Source organism: Odocoileus virginianus, chromosome 5, assembly GCF_023699985.2.
Source record: "Odocoileus virginianus isolate 20LAN1187 ecotype Illinois chromosome 5, Ovbor_1.2, whole genome shotgun sequence".
Classification (NCBI taxonomy): Eukaryota; Metazoa; Chordata; class Mammalia; order Artiodactyla; family Cervidae; genus Odocoileus; species Odocoileus virginianus.
Window position 1 is genome coordinate 78549610 of NC_069678.1, and position 13501 is coordinate 78563110.

The window sequence follows — 13501 nt, forward strand, 5'->3', positions numbered from 1 at the left end:
GGATCTGAAAGTAAGAAATACTAAAAATGTATAAAGATCTAGGGGAAAGAAATCTAGGAGCTGAGGAGGAGAGGAGGGCAAGTAACAGATTCAGTGAAAATAAAAGGAGTAGGTTGAAGAAAAGAAGGTTTGGTCAACAAGAGATTTTCAGAGTTAAGGGTGCAGTGAATCTGAATAATGGTGAAATCTAAGATGAAGTAGAAAGAGATAGTTAAAGCTCAGCAGTAGAAAGTCTAAGTTCAAGGTCTTGGAAAGATTCATTGCTTGAACATTTTATTAAACCTCAAAGGTTCATGTGCTAACATTGCTGCTTCTTTGAGTCAGTGTGATGTCATAAAGATGCATGAAATGGGATGAAAATTCTGAATTACTTATTGAAGTCATTGAACAAGGTGGGAGAAGGTCCGGGAGCATTAACAAGAGCTAGAGAAGAAAGATGATGAAATAATCTGATGCTGCTGGTCTGTATGAAACTTTTGGACTTACTTTTTTCCTAATCAGAAAATATTTTCTTGTTTTCCTATTTTCTTTTCTGTTTATCTGCTTTAAAAAATGCGTGACTCTTCTATTTTATGTTTGTATTTTATTTACTCTGAAATAGATACCCTTAGCAGGTAGAGAGGGAGACTGAGAAGGTGGAAAAGGGGAGAGGTAGGTTAGGTGGATTTTTAAATTTAGAAAGTTAGGAGGCATTCACTGATTCTTAACTGTCTATTTTCTCTAATATTAGAAAGCTTATAAATCTAGATACTGCTTGAAGTGGTCTTTACATTGTTTATTTGTGATCCAGCTTTTGTAAGGCAGAATAATTTTTATTTGAATAAAATATCCTAATAACTCAAAAATTTTAGAAATACCATGTTTGTTTTTAAAATTAACCAATATTATTTGAAGATAGAGTTCTAGTTATTAAAATTTGTAACATGTCTTTTGGACATTTTTACTTATATGAAAGTACAGAATTAAGACGTTACGTTTATCTGTTATTGAATTTTAAAGTTTGAAAGAGATATTAAAATTCTAATCTCCTTGTATAATTCAAATAATATGTTCAATGAAAATATGTAAAAAGCTTCACTTCAGAGTTTCATATTGTGCAAGTGTATGTAATTATAATAGTATGAATGAAACATATATAGTTTTCTCCATTAAGATTTTATAATCAACTAATTAGATGTGTATTTGTAAGATTATTAAACTTACCCTCTTAAATTATATAGCCAGTTAGTTACAAATGATAAACCAACATTTACATTAATTTTTAGTATATTGAAAAATAACTTTTTAATTTTTTCTTAGATTTTTCAAATGATTAAATATTGGGCTTTAACTTTCATGAAGTACTTATTATACTTAAGAAGAAGTGTGGTACAGTATATTTTACTTATTACTAGACAGAGTTATTTGGGAGGATATGGATTTGACTTCCCCCAGAATCTGCACAAACAAGAGAGACTGATCTAGTTGATTTTGATAGATTGTATGTACCTTAAATTATTTTTTAAAGTTTTTTTCTACCTGTGGTTGTATATATGGTTTATCCAAGGGTCATAATATGTGTATAGTATATCTCTCCTGGCCAAACTAATTTTTATTTTTTATGTTTAGGATAAATTCGTTTACCATACGGCTCCAGTTGAAAAACCACACGGCAGACTGCAAAACAGAACATCGAGGTCACAGAAGAAAAAATCCAAGTCACCTGAGAGAAATAAGTATTGCATAAATGCAAAAAGCTACGAACAGCCTACAATTTCTTCAAAATCACACTCTCCATCTCCTTACACAAAAAGACGCATGTGTGAGCTATCAGAAGACACCAGGCGGCGGCTGGCCCATTTAAATCTCGGCCCTTATGAATTCAAGAAAGAAACAGATAAACCTCCATTTGTGATTAGACATGTATGTGTTCTTTGAAACATTTCCATTTGAAACTGATCTAATCTGTAATTGCACTAAAATATTACTCTCAAACTTCTTTCAACTTCTAGCTTATATGAATAATTTTTCTTCCTGAACTGTATGTTAGCCTAGCAATCTAAAATGGAAAATTAACTTAATAAAAGAACATTCTTTTGCAGCCTTTAAACCTGACAGAGATCAAGCTCCATTATGAATCCCATAAGTCCTCTAAGTAGCCATTTCCTTTCCTCTTATAAGTGGACAGTGTAATAACTTTACAAATTGAACTGATATATAATTGACTTTAGTACTAAAATGGCAGAGTAAGATTTTAAAAGAGGAACTAGTTTTCTTTGTGAAAAGGAAGATACTCACCCCCCAGCCCTTTAAAAAATTGTAATGGAAAAGTTCCCCTTAAAATTATGTCCCTTGGGTAAACCTTATATAATGGACTTTGAAGCAAATCATCTTTGATGGGAACGGAAAGGCCTTTGAAAGAGAAGACTTAACTTTAAGGGTAATAGAGTTTCTAATCTTTCTGTATGGAAGCCTGTTTTGATGTGTTTTGTGTTTAAAGCTTGTATCCATATGATAGCCAAAAAGATTTTGGCTAGTTTTTAAGTGTCTGTAATAATACTTAATAAAAATCTTTCTCTGAATCTTCATAATTTAATTTTTATAAAAATATTTTACCTTAAAAGCATTTCTGTAACAAAAGATTACAAATTAATTTTAAAATTGCTTTATATAATAATAAACTTGAAGATTTAAGTGCCTGTAGAAGCAAAACAACTTTTTAAGGTACCTATAAAACACTTTCTGACTTTAATGTTTCCAGTGCATTTTTCCAAATTTTAAAATGTGAATGTAAATGCAAACAAGTAAACATGTTCCTTTGATGGTCTAATAGCTTTTTTAACATTTGTGATACCATTTTTTAAAAATTTAGATGTACTTTAAACAATATTTCATTCCATTTTCTTATTTTGACTATGAATCTTTTATTATTTTATCCTAAAGTAATAGATTTTTATTGTAAAAAAGAAAATTTTTAAAAATTACGGTAACTTAAATGGTTACATTTTATTGAGATCATTGTAATTGCACTTGTCTTATTTATAGAACTTGTTTATAGGTTCTGGTCCCTGTTTTTTGTTGTTTGAACAATATCCAGATATGTTTACTTGTTTGATGGCAGTTTCAGAATGCCTTTAATTTTGTTTGCCCACAATTGCAAATTAAATTGAAAAGAAAGGACATGCTAAATTATAACCTGAAGGAATATTAGCACTCTAATTAAAATACCTATGTACAAAGATAGCTAGGAATATTTTGAATGTTAGCCACATAAAAATTGCTTAGGGAAATAACTGCTCTTAAAATGTTTAGTATTATTTTCATATCACTGCTTAAAATAGAATAATTTTATTAATTCTTGGTATACATTTTGACATTTTTATTTAAATGATTTCCCTTTCAACTTTCCAATGAACAGGAAGAAATACATGCTTCTAAGTTTATAGCTACAAAATTACTTACAGTGACTGTAAAAGGACTAGATTTTTCCAACTGTGTTTATCAACATATGCCTCCTGCCTCCATAACCATTCATGGTTTTCAAAGCACTTAACAAAATTGGTAACCAAGCAAAATTTTAATTTGATATATGAATATACAAAATGTGATACTTCTAGGAAAGTCATTCTAGTTTTATAGGTACTGTATAAAAAGTAATCTTAAAGAATAAAGAAGTTTTAAGAAACTAGTATGCTCCCAGACAAACTAGCACGACCATTCTATAAGAGTTAAATTATATTCTTTGCTTTTTTAATTTATGTAGAAGTTAGTATTTTTTTCTATTATGGTAAAATATTCATAATATATTTCTCTTCCGCCATTTCATATAAATAGAAGCATACAAGTTTTGCCTTTTTGTCTTTTTTCATTTCGTACAGTGCTTTCAACTTTCATTTGTGTTGCATCGTGTATCAGTACTTTATTCTTTTTATGACTGAATAATTCAGTGTACATTTTGTGTATCCATTAATCTGTTGATGGACATTTGAATTTTCACCTCTTAGTTATGTGAATAGTAGTTCTGTGAACATTCATGTCCAAGTTTTACTTGAGTATCTGTTTTAATTCCCAGCTGCTTCAACGCTTAGGAAGGGGATTGCGGGGCCGTATGGGCTTCCCTGGTGGCTCAGTGGTAAAGAACCTGCCTGCAATGCGGGAGACCTGAGTTCAATCCCTGGGTCAGGAAAGATCGCCTGGAGAAGGGAATGGCAGCCCACTCCAGTATTCTTGCCTGGGAAATCCCATGGACAGAGGAGCTTGGTGGGCTACAGTCCATGGGTTCACAAAGCGTCAGACAGAACTGAGTGACTAACACGTGGTAATTCTGTGTTTAACTTGCTGAAGAATTGCCGAACTGTTTTCCAGAGTTTGCTCTGTTACGTTTTCACCAGCAATGTATAATGTTTCCAATTTATCCACATTCTCACTAATGTCTATTATTTTCTGTTTTGTTTTATTTTTATTGTAGCTATCCTGAGGGGTGTAGAGTGGTATCTCATTATGGTTTTGATTTGCACTTCTCTAATGAGAAATCTTTGCTTTTCTTCTTTTCTTGTACTTGTTGGCCATTTATATATCTTCTTTGGAGAAATGTCTATTCAAGACCTTCGCCAATTTTTTAATTAGGTTGTTTGCCTTTTAGTTGAATTAAGTTGTAAGTTTTCCTTATATATATATTAGGGGTCTAGAGCCTTGTCAGGTATATGATCCGCAAGTATTTTTCTTATTCTGTTGCTTGCCTTTTCACTTTTTTAATTTAAATTTTTTAAAAATCATGGTAAAATATACACTATATAAAACTTACTATTTTAACCATTTTAAGTGTACATTTTAAAGTATATACATTAAGTACATTCACATTGTTGTGGTGATGACCACCACCATTTATCTCCAAAACGTTCTGCATTTTGCTAAACTGAAATGGTGAGCTCATTAAACAATAATTAGCCATTTCTTTCCCCCTTCATCCCTTGGCAACTGCCTTTCTACTTTTTTGTGTCTATGAGTTTTACTGCTTTGGGTATCTCATATAAGTTGTACCCAAAACATACAATATTTGTCAATTTGTGAATTGCTCATTTCACTTAGAATAGCATCATTAAAGGGCTTCCCTGGTAGCTCACGTGGTAAAGAATCAACCTGCAATGCAGGAGACCCTGGTTCTATTCCTGGGTCAGGAAGATCCCCTGGAGGAGGACATGGTAACCCACTCCAGTATTCTTTCCTGGAGAATCCCTGTGGACAGAGGACCATGGTGGGCTACAGTCCGTGGGTTTGCAAAGTCAGACACGACTGAGACTAAACACAGCACAGCAGCAAGGCATTAAGGTTAACTCATGCTACAACGTGTGTCAGAATTTTCTTCCTTGTTACAGCTGGATAATCTTTTAAATGTATATACCATATTTATTAGTTTACCCACTCATCAGTTGATGGGCCCTTGGATTGCTTCTATCTTTTGGCTGTTGTGAATACTACTGCTCTGAACATACTATAGAAATATCTGTTCAGGGCCTTGCTCTTCAGTTCTTTTGAGTATATACCCAGAAGTGGAATTGCTGGGTCATATGACAGTCCTGTTTTGAAGAACCACCATGCTGCTTTCCACAGTGGCTGCACCTATTTACATTCCTTGTGCACTGCTAAGAGTGCACAAGCAGTTCAATATCTCCACAGCCTTGCCAACACTTGTTATTTTCTGCTTTTTTATAATGGCCATCCTGATGGGGGTAAAATAGACTTGACTTGCATTTTACTAATGATTAGTGATGCTGAATGGTTTTTCATGTGCTTATTGGTCATTTGTATAAATTTTTTTGGAGAAATGTCTTTTTTAAGCCCTTTGCTCAATTTTTTTTATTGAGTTTTTGAAGTTTGTTTATATAGTCTCGATATTAATGCCTTTTCAGATAATAATTTGCAAATATTTTGCCCTACTACATGGGTTGCCTTTTCACTCTCTTGATACTGCCCTTTTATGTAAAAAGCTTTTAATTTTGGTAGATAGAGCTGTCTTTTTTGTACAGATTTAAATCAGCCTGACTCTTTTTGTTAGAAAACATGGATGACTGTTAATATGTTATTCCTACTCAGAATGCTGGCTCCTAAACGCAGCCAGGTAAAAACACTAAATTCAAAATCTGTATGCTAAGGAGATAAGTAATAAATGGCTGAACTTGTTTTTGAAATGTAGCAAAGTAAGATTTCTCTATTTTTAACTTTGTAGTGGGACTCATACTAGGCAGTAGAGTAATGGACACTTCAAGTGTAAATCTATTCATTTTAGAGTGGATTCAGAATATAATTTAAAATTTCTGGAATTTAAATTTTACTTAAATAGCAAAATTCTTGGCTAAGCTCTGATTTTGGAACGTACCTGAACTATGTAGGCAGTATCATGTTAACCTGATGATGTGTGATTTATGTACCTTACTTGATTTTCTGGTACCATTAGACTGAAAGAAAAATTAAACTTTTTGTTACATTGAAATTTTCCTTATTCTAGGTCGATCCCCCAAGTCCCAGGGCCGATGCTTTATTTGGATCTCCTGGCAGAGACTGTGAAAGAGATGGATGGTCCAGGCTGCACAGTGGTAATTAATATATAAGTTATCTCTATTGTTTTAGTTATCTTTCCTACATTCAAGTGTTTATCTTGGCATCAATTAAAACAAAAGAGAATCTTGGCTATATTGTAAAGTATGTTACAATGACACTTTTTAAAACTTATGGGATACCCAAGTAGATATTCTTTAATAGAATTTAAGTGCTGCTATAAATCATCTTTGTGATTCAAAACACATATTAGCATATTAAAGACTGTGATACCTTTTAGTAAAACAAAACAAAACTTTGATTTTGTTTTGCTCATCAGTTTTTAAATTTATTTGGCCATGAAACCTTTTTCCTACTTTAACATGCATTACTTACTTTGTGGAACAGGCTTTGGGAAATACAGTTGTAAAAAGAGTTCAAGCTGATACTTTTGTACATACATTTACACTTATATTTGAATGCTTGCTCAGCCACTTATTTATAAACTGAGCATTCTTGAACAAATTATCTTAACTACTCTGATTATCAGTTTATTGAAGAATGAAGATAACATGATAAATATTACTATGCAAAATGCTCTAGCACACAGGACACTAAGTATCAGCTGTCACAATAACATTTATATTTCAGGAAAGATAATGTTCTTTAGGTTTAGTTTTTAGGCCTGATCCTAATAGTTAGATAGGGTATTTATAAGTTCATTATGAAGATGATTTTAATAAAGAAGATTAAATAGTATTTTATAGTTGGGGATTTGTTTGTGTGTGTGTGTGTGTGTGTGTGTGTGTGTGTGTGTGTGCACATGTGCGCACCCTCAGTTGTGTCTGATTCTGTGACCCTACGGACTGTAACTCACCAGGCTGCACTGTCCATGAGATTCTTCAGGCAGTCACAAACATGGAGTGGGTTGCCATTTCCTTCCCCAAGGGATCTTCCTGACCCAGAGATTGAACCAGCATCTCCATGTCTTCTGCATTGGCAGAAGGATTCTTTACCTCTGAGCTACCTGGGAAGCCCAATTAGTAACATCTAAGTGTTAATATCTGTAGACACTGGCTAGTCAATTCACCAGAAGCCTTTAAGTTAATTTATTGTACACTAAGAAAAAGGCATAGAAAAGAGAGAGTAAAAAAATATAATCAACGTGTTGTGAGCTTTGTCTCTTTCTGATTCTAAACTCTAGTATATAATCTCTCTTTCTTTTAAAATTAGGATACGAAACATTCTTATCTAAGAACATGAAGAGTTTGTGCTCACCTGTTTTCCTTTTTTAGCATTAACTGGGAGATAAATATGGTAATCGATAAGCCTTTTGTACTCTGAATAATAGATTATATGAAATTAGGAACAGATGTTATACTGTTTCCCCTCTTGGACTTAATTTATAGACATTGAGTAAATATGCTTTAAGGACCATAAAAATTGAAAATGACTTCAATATAGACTTTTCTTGGGAAGATGTTTTTGAAATGCACTTAAATGTCTGATTTCCCCTAACAATTATTACATATTTCCCAACAGGACTGTTATAGTTTCTAGTAACTTCATATCAAAGCAATCAGCTGCCTATATAGAGGTACAATTAGAGAAGTCAATAATGAGAGGCTTTTTTCTTTTAACTTTTTATTTTGATATGATTTTAGACTTATAGAAAGTGGAAGTAGTACAAAGAATTCCCCTATGCCTTTGACTCAGAATCTGCAAATATTAATATTTGCTTTTCCTTCTCCCTCCATCTTTCTCTTTCTTTCTCCTTCTTGCCTCCATCTCTGTATGTGTGTCTGTGTATAAATTTTTCCCGACATTGCTGTAGACTGAATTGTGTCCCTCAAAATTTATATGTTGAAGTTCTAAACCCCAGCGGTGGTATTTGGAGATGGGTAAAGATGGGTATCTTTGGGAGGTAATTAGGTTTAGATGAGTTTATGGGGTAGGGTTCTCATGATAGGATTAATGTCAGAGATCCCATATCAGTGATCTTCCTTTCTCTCTGTCATGTAAAGACACAACCAAAAGGCAGCCATCCTCAAGCCAGAATGAGAGCTTTCACTAAAACCTGGCTGTGTTGGCGCCCACATCTCAGACTTCTAGCTTTTAGAAGTATGAGAAAGAAAATGTTTATTGTTTAATTCACCTAGTCTATGGTAGAAGACAGCCTGAGAAAACTAACACGGTTTTTATCTTGCTGCTGAGGCGCTTCAGTCGTGTCCAACTCTGTGCAACCCCATAGACGGCAGCCCACCAGGCCCCTCCATCCCTGGGGTTCTCCAGGCAAGAACACTGGAGTGGGTTGCCATTTCCTTCTCTAGTTTTTATCTTAAGGTGATGTAATTATCAAAATAAGAAACTAACAATATAATAATGTTGACTAATCTATAAACCTAACTCAGATTTTGCCCCTTGTTCTAATACCTATTTTATAGCAAAAAGAATGCCACATCATGCATAACCTTCAGTTGCCGTATCTCTTTTGTTTTCTTTAATATGGATCGGTTCCTTGGCCTTTCTTTATTTTTGTGATCATTTTTAAGAATAAAGGCCACTTTTTTAATAGAATGTCCCTCATTTTGGGTTTGATTTACTATTTTCCTCTTTATTAGAATTATTCATTTTCTCCAAAATACAGCAGAAATGATATATTACTGTCAGTGCAGCACATCAAGATGTCTGTGATGTTGCTTTGTTACTGATAATGTTAATTTGCTCACTTGATTATGGTGGTATCTGCTAGGTTTCTGCAGGAAAAAGGTGCTATTTCCTCCTTCCCTTCATAATTATGGGGAGATAGAGACTCGGTTAATACTCCTTGACTTTGACCTCTTTACCATATGTTGATGATTCTTGCTGGAAACAATTTATTACAGTGATTTTTACCAAATATTTTAAAAATTCCATTTTTCTTTATACATTTATTATTTGCCTTTTGAGTTTCCCCTTCTCTTTTCTCTAATTTTAATGCCCTTATTCTTTGGATTGCTTTTCTTTCTGACTGGCGGTTGAGCAACTGTACTTTGGGTTCTCATCAGCTATTTAAATACATGTGGAAATTTCTTATGATAGACTCAGGCATAGTAAATTTTCACTTATGACTATCTTGGAAATCCTTCTTGAAAATTTTTTTACCAAATTATCTTTCAGAATAATTTTTAAGTTCCTATAGGATTCCATTTTCACCAGTGTTGATTGACTTAGTCTTCATTCGAGTCATGTGAAGGTGGATTTAACTGTGTTTGATCAGGAAGAGAGTGACCAAAGCTCAGAGAGGCTATGTGACATGTTGGAGCACTATAGAACTTGAACCCAGATCTTAACAACCCCAAGTTCCTTTCTTTTCCATCACTCTCTTACTCCTTTCCCTGCTATCCTTTAAATGTTTTGTTTTTTTTTTTAAATAAAATTTCCAAGTTTTCTCTGGCTGGAATTTCCATGAAATATAATTCTAATCTATGCAGTCCTTTTGAAGAAACTTAGTATCTCTTGTCCCTTAAGAATATTTGGAAGCTTCATCTGGTCATTTGAGCATTTTAAAGTTGTCCTTTTTTAATTTGCTTAGGATTTAGCAAATACCTCTCATTTCCAAATGCCATCACTTTGAGGAGTAGGCCTTCAACATACACATTTTGGGAGGACACAAATATTCAATTTGTAACACTGATTTCATGAGATCCTAGGAGAATCAAATAATAGCTAATATTTATTGTGTTTTCTGCTAGCCATTATTCTAAGTACTTATATTTCATTGATTCATTACTCACAGTAACCTCAAAAATTTTAGGTACTATTAGTTATCCTCATTTTACAGATGAAGAAATCTGAGATTTAAGGAAATGTAAGTTGTTCAAGATCACACATATACACACATACAATCTAAATTAGCGTTTTTGTTTTCTGTATACTTTTCTTTAGTGTGACCCATTCATTAAGGCCCAGCTCAACTTTTTCCTCCTGTAGGAAGTTTTGCCTGATTGTCTTCAACTTTGAGAAATTGAGCTCTGATACGACTTTTTAATAGCATTAATTGCCAGTACCATTCTGATGTAGCTTGTCCTTTAATGCTGCTGTTATTTGACTTGGTAATAACTTAAGTAAATTATAAGCACTGCACAACCATGGGCCATGATTTTTATCTCCTTTATCTCCTACATTTAGGATATAGTTAGTGCCTAATTGTTAGTAAGAGTGGTTAAATGTGAACATTAAGAAACCTCAGATCAAAGTATTAGCTTAGTTTATAAAAATGAAAATTGTAGAAGTTTGTCTGAATTAGGGTAAGTTTATAAATGGTTTTTGCCTGGAGAATTCCATGGACAGATAAGCCTGGTGGGGTACAGTCCATGGGGTCACAAAGAGTCAGACACCATTGAGCACAGCAGGGCACAGACCATCCTGGGTCTGTATCTATAGAGCCTGCTTCTCTGCACAGAGTGGTTAGGGAAGGTAAGATATAGACTGTTAAGAGTGTTTTTTATTGAAATGTATTAGTAAAGAAGTAGAATTTCAAATTATGGTTCTGATTTTCTCATCTATCAATATAATAGAGATTATAATTCTACAAAGTTGACTCCTTTAAGTAATAAATAGAACACCAAATGTACATTTATAATGTAGTGGTTTGTTTTAGGGAGAGATTTGAAATAATTTTACAATACACTGTTGTAAATACTGAGAATAGGTACTTTTATGAATTATATAATTTAATCATAACTATAACTCTCTTGAGGTAAGGTAAGCATTGTCTTTATACTTTTAAAATGAGGCGTGAAATTAATTGTATAACTTGACCAAATTAGCATCTATGGCAAATTGAACCTGGCCTTGTTTGAGTTAGAATTCAATAGTAATGATGTTGATGTTGTGTTAGTAATAAGAGAAAGAAAGTGAAGTCGCTTAGTCATGTCTGACTCTTTGTGACCCCATGGACTGTAGCCTACCAGGTTCCTCCATCCGTGAGATTTTCCAGGCAAGAGTACTAGAGTGCATTGCCATTTCCTTCTCCAGGGGATCTTCCTGACCCAGGAATTGAACCCAGGTCTCCTGCATTGCAGGGAGATACTTTACTGTCTGATCCACCAGGGAAGCAGTTAGTTAGCATTTATTTTACTGCCTTATATGTAATATCTAATGTAATCTTTAAAACAATATTATGAAAGAGGTACATGGGACAGTTGAAGGATCTGAGACTTGGAAAAGTCAGAGAATATGCCCATTGCCATATTAGAAGTGCTGGTGCCTAAACTGTAATGCACATCTGTTTGTCAGCAAGATCTACACATTGCAGGACAGCATGCTCCCACGTGCTAAAGCTGGTCTTCTTTCCATTACACTTACTTAATTTAGGCATGGACTCCAAGATTAAGAACATTTGTAGTTTGGCAATATCTGTCAAATCTACATGTTCAAAATATGTATCATCATAAACTAGTTTGTCAATTAAAAATTGTCCTTTTCATGCACACAAATTGGTTTATCAAATAAAAATTAACATGGTCTATATCAGATACCTCCTACTGTAATGAAAATAATATTTGTGAAATCACTTATTTGCTAAAGAACTTATAGATTTTAACTTACGCTTATCATCTTTGTAACATTACTGAAGGATTTTGAAGGTATTTCTGAAAACTGCTGTGTGAATTGTAATCATAGAAACAGTGACTGTAGGAAAAAACAAAGATTAAACCAAATTTCTTTTTGGTGGAAATATTTATAGTTTTTTTTATACATCCTTTTTTAGATCATTCTCATCTTGGCTGCTGTCGACCCAAGGATTATAAGGTATGTAATAAAAAGTACATGTGATAGTTATCCTGGCTTTCAGATTAGAGCATACATAAATTTCCGATATGTATGGTCAGATACTATCATATTCATTTAGTCAAGAAATTTACAAACAATAATTGTCATATTATGGAATGTCATTATTTTGTCTGAAATAGACTGTTCATTGAATGTCTTCCTATAACTATTTTGTGACTTTCTATTGTTCATTTGGATTAGTTATTTGTGTTTGTGTGTGTGTGTGTGTGTGAGAGAGAGAAAGGGAGTTAGAGACAGAAAAATTGGCTGTTACTTTTAGTGATACCTCACAGTAGTAATTCTAAATTTCATTCATTCATTCATTCATACAGCAGAATCCTCATAATTTTTGCAATATCTGCATGTAATTTATGCTATCTTTAAAAAAATCCACAGAATCTAAAAAAGAGTGGATATATGTATATTATAACTGATTCATTTTGCTGTACAGTGGAAACTAGCACAATATTGTAAATCAACTGTGCTTCAATAGAAATTAACTTAAAAAATTCAAAAACTGAAAGTTCATCTTCTTTTCATTTATAAGTATAAATGAAAATTAATATAAATGAAAATCAGTATCATATGCTTTAAATGGATGATAGCCTTAAAAATACAGTGAAAACAAAACAATGGCACTAAATTCTAGCTAAATAACAAGACTCTGAGACATGTTCTCTGTTTCTTAAAATCAGATAAGCAATGACATACAGGTGTAGCAGACATTACCAATAGCTAACTGAAGACTTCTGCTTGAAAGATAATTGAAAAGAAAGTGCATTTTTTCCTTTGTGATTCACTGTCTTTTAGTGTATGTCCATGCACCATGTAAAATAATCGTGTGTATTATCTAAATTTACTTTTGGGCAGCATATTAAAAGCCTGCTATACCGCTAGTAGTTCATGTTCTGCATTTTGAAAACTATTTCCCCAGAATTTATCTTTTCTGCCTCTAAGTGAAAACTTCTTAATAAGAAGAGGCATTTTGTTTAGGAAAACAAAACAAAAATCACACCTTTCTTTATAATACCTTTGTTTATTTATTTGAAGACGATTTATTCTGTGCTTTAGGGCACTGAATAGCATAGTTCTTTGTCATGCTTTGATTGTGGTGAAGGAAGTACGGAAGAGCCAAGGCAGAGTTGTGACTAAGGGTCCAGATCTACCAGAG

General features: G+C 33.2%; 1 protein-coding gene across 4 annotated transcripts in view; it reads left to right on the forward strand.

Annotated features, from left to right (window-relative positions):
• SPATA6 (spermatogenesis associated 6) overlaps positions 1-13501 on the forward strand; it is a 143599-nt gene that overhangs the window by 74622 nt on the left and 55476 nt on the right. For all 4 annotated transcript variants that reach the window (XM_020869676.2, XM_020869677.2, XM_070468196.1 and 1 more), the window contains exons 7-9: positions 1609-1902; positions 6485-6572; positions 12269-12309. In XM_020869676.2, coding sequence (XP_020725335.1) covers positions 1609-1902; positions 6485-6572; positions 12269-12309 — 423 coding nt within the window. The remainder of the gene's footprint in view (positions 1-1608; positions 1903-6484; positions 6573-12268; positions 12310-13501) is intronic.